Below are 3,183 nucleotides of genomic sequence, written 5' to 3' on the forward strand. Positions count from 1 at the left end.
TAAACCAGTTAAGATAAACTGTAGCTCAAACATACACAGCAGAGAAGACTGATTTTAGCAGCCAAAGTCTCTGAAGATCTATCCTCATTGAGCATGTCTGAGCCTCTGACAGTTCCCACAAGCACTCATAATGCATGTGCACCAGCCCAATGGGGTGACTTAAGTGTGAGGCTGGCAACACCAGGCTCCTGCAGTGAAACCTGACTTTTCTTGTACTTGTTGCTCCCAGCTGTTCTGGATCAAAGTGGGCCCGGGCACTGGCACTGAGTGCAGGGAGCCTGTCCGGTTTGATGTCCCTGCTGCATCTGAGGCAGTGTGGAAAAGGCAGGTGCCTGATTCAGAGGAGGAAAACCAGGACCTCTATGGGGAAGAGGACAAGGAATCTGGTGAGACAGGTACTGCAGAGGTGAGACAGGTACTGTCTGGTACTGACAGGTACTGTCTGGTGAGACAGGTCCCTGCAGAGGACTGAGAATGGCTCGACAAGAAGGTTGATACTAAGAGCATTGGAGGAGGGAAAGCTGGGACATGTGGGCATACAAGTACACATGTTAGTGGCAAGGAAACTGGGACTGAAAGCCCAGGAGACTAGGACTGGGGGCCTGTGAGGGAAGTGTGGAGGATGACTCAGAATCATTTTGCTGTTCAGGGCGTTAAGATTGGGTGAGCAGCTAAGGGAATTAGCTGAACATAGTGGAATTGGCTGAACAAGGAGACTGGGTCTTTAAACCAACATCGGGGAACAGGGACAGGAGAGGTGGATCTGAGCAGGAGGTAGGGTGCAGGGAGGAGCACTGGGGCTGGATGAGCATTCAGAGGTGAGACTGAGTTTGGATGAGTAGCTGGGGGAAGGAGTCTGGGACCGAGAACCTCACTGTGACTGTCTAATTGACAAATGTCGTGATGCATCCCAAGAGCGTGGCATTAAGTTTCCCTGTGGAATCTGATTTCTAGATTTTTCTAACTTTTCATTGCTTGACTTTGCACTCTTGATAATGTTCTTCTAATATCTGTGAGCATAAAAATTGCCTTAGAGATGGCCTTTCAGAAAAAAATTGCAAAACATGAAAGGGTAGAAGGCAGAACAGAAATACCCAGTTATAAAGAAACAAAGGATGCAGTTATCTTGAAAATCAAGTTAATGGTAAGCTGGGAAGATAGCCTCATACTGAGAGGAATGTAAAATGGAAGGGAAAGACTCCTGGAGTCTCTCTTCTTAACTCTGTCCTTTACTGTGGTAGGGTCAGCCCAGCACCTTCAACCACTGTGCAGACATTCTCATGATTTTTTGTGAAAGAAGGAAGGAAAAAATCTCAGCAACAGCAGCCCTGGATCCTAGAAGATTATATAGTGAGTGAAGAAGGGGAAGTATTGCTGACTTCCCTGCTAAGCCTGGGAGAGCAGGTCTGTCTCATTAGGCTGAGCACAGAAGAGAGGTAGCCACAATGCTGGGAGGAATGGAAAAGTTAGTGGGTATAGCTGTACTGGTGAACTCCTTCATTTTCTGCTATGGTGAGTACTTCAAGCTAGTTTTTCTATTCAGAAAAAAACCACTGTAGACGTTTTGGGGTGTGTGTGGGGGGGGGCGGGGGGGGGTTGTATGCACAAATATGTTCCTGATGTCAAAATTAAAATTGATATGCTGTAAAAAGAAAACTTTCTGCCTAGAACTGGTTTGTTTTTCAGTCATCCCAATTCCAAAGGATGTAAAAGACAGCAGCATATTTTCTTGTATGAAAATGCAGCTGGGATTATTACAGTACATTTAGTTTGCAGGAGGTAGAGCCAGGAGATGTTTGGAGGACTGTAACAAGCAGCACAGTATTAGGCAGCTGGTTGGGTCAAATGTAAACAGAGTTAGAATAAAATAAGAGTATTCAGCCTACTTGGACATGTTCTTCTCTGACATTTCAGCTTCCTAAAATGTTGTTGTGTGGCCAGAGTATTTCCATTCTTTTCGAATTTAACAGTTTTTCAGAATTATACTGCCAGGAGGAAGAGGGGCGCTAGTATAGCTAGCTAGAGTCACATCCATAACACGCCTGCGGCAGATTCTGATATTAGCAATACTCTGCTTATAATGGCATAAATAGAAATGGAATCTCAGCTTTGGATTTCTGTAGTGATTGAATTTCAAATTAAGCATGTGTGCATTTCACCAGTAACTCAACACCTGATAGGGAGGGACTTGGAAAAAAGGAAAAAGGAAAGTGTGTGCATGTAAGCTTGGAAGCTCAAAGTTTCTCTTCTTTTCAGGCAAAGGCATTAGGTAGGAAGGCACTGGTCCCACTTTGACCCCAGTAAAGTAGAACTTTAGATTTATATGAATTGCACTGTAAATTATCTATTCTGTGCTGTCCTTAAAACTGATTTTAAAGTAATAAGCAAGGATCCTGTTTTTTTCTGATAAAAAACCCCCCAATTTTCAGTTAAAAAAGTAACCCCAAATCCACATTTTTTCTGTGATGTAAATGAAACACCACTAATATATATATATATATATATAAATGTGGATTTGGGGTTACTTTTTTTAACCAAAAATCGGGGGCGGGGGGTGGGGAGGCGGGCAGGCAGTTAATCAGGGAAAAACAGGATCCTTAGCAATGAGTCATTCAGAAAAGGGCTTGTGCGAGGCTCAAAAATCAAATTGGACTTTGAGGAAAACTGTGAAGCTGCTTCCTAATGAAGCATTTCTCAGACAAACTACAAGGGCGCATTAGGGTTAGTGTGAATGATCTTGTGAACACAGAACTTGGAGTTAAGGTAAGCTAGCCTTCAAATCCAGACTTCGCCCAGTTCCAGTCCAGCACTCCAGGAGAATTCATTGTATAGAGATGGACAGAGCCCAAAAGCTCTTGAGGCAGATTAGGTCCTGTCCAAAGGGCTTGGGATTTATTGTTCCTACTCCCAAACATACTGTTTTAAGGCAGAGATCCCAAAGCTTTGGTCAAGAGGGTCCTTTCATTGCATCCAGAAACAGGGCATTGGGAATGAGCAGGGAAGATGATCTACAGGAGGACGTCCAACTCTCTTCTGCAATGAAAATGGAAAGGGCTGAAAAGCTGAGCTAGTTAAGGAAGTTAACTTCCCCATCCCTCTAGATGATAGAGGATTGTTCTCTAAAATATATCCTCCAGGTTTGACAAGCCCAGTTTTAAACTACTCTGGAATATCTGAGCAGCT

At 43.8% G+C, this 3,183-nt stretch overlaps 1 protein-coding gene across 3 annotated transcripts in view; it reads left to right on the forward strand.

The window, feature by feature from the left end:
- Positions 1 to 644: 644 nt before the first annotated feature.
- Positions 645 to 3,183, forward strand: part of LOC102373883 (V-set and immunoglobulin domain-containing protein 4-like) — a 12,661-nt gene continuing 10,122 nt past the window's right edge. Inside the window, exons 1-2 of one of the 3 annotated variants that reach the window (XM_006020506.3) lie at positions 647 to 818; positions 1,242 to 1,512. In XM_006020506.3, coding sequence (XP_006020568.1) covers positions 1,446 to 1,512 — 67 coding nt within the window. In that variant the 5' untranslated portion in view covers positions 647 to 818; positions 1,242 to 1,445. Of the gene's footprint in view, positions 819 to 1,241; positions 1,513 to 3,183 lie in introns of all 3 variants that reach the window. The other 2 variants (XM_025200144.1, XM_025200145.1) reach the window with 2 other exon arrangements.

This window comes from Alligator sinensis, unplaced genomic scaffold (assembly GCF_000455745.1).
Source record: "Alligator sinensis unplaced genomic scaffold, ASM45574v1 scaffold809_1, whole genome shotgun sequence".
In the NCBI taxonomy this organism is placed as follows: Eukaryota; Metazoa; Chordata; order Crocodylia; family Alligatoridae; genus Alligator; species Alligator sinensis.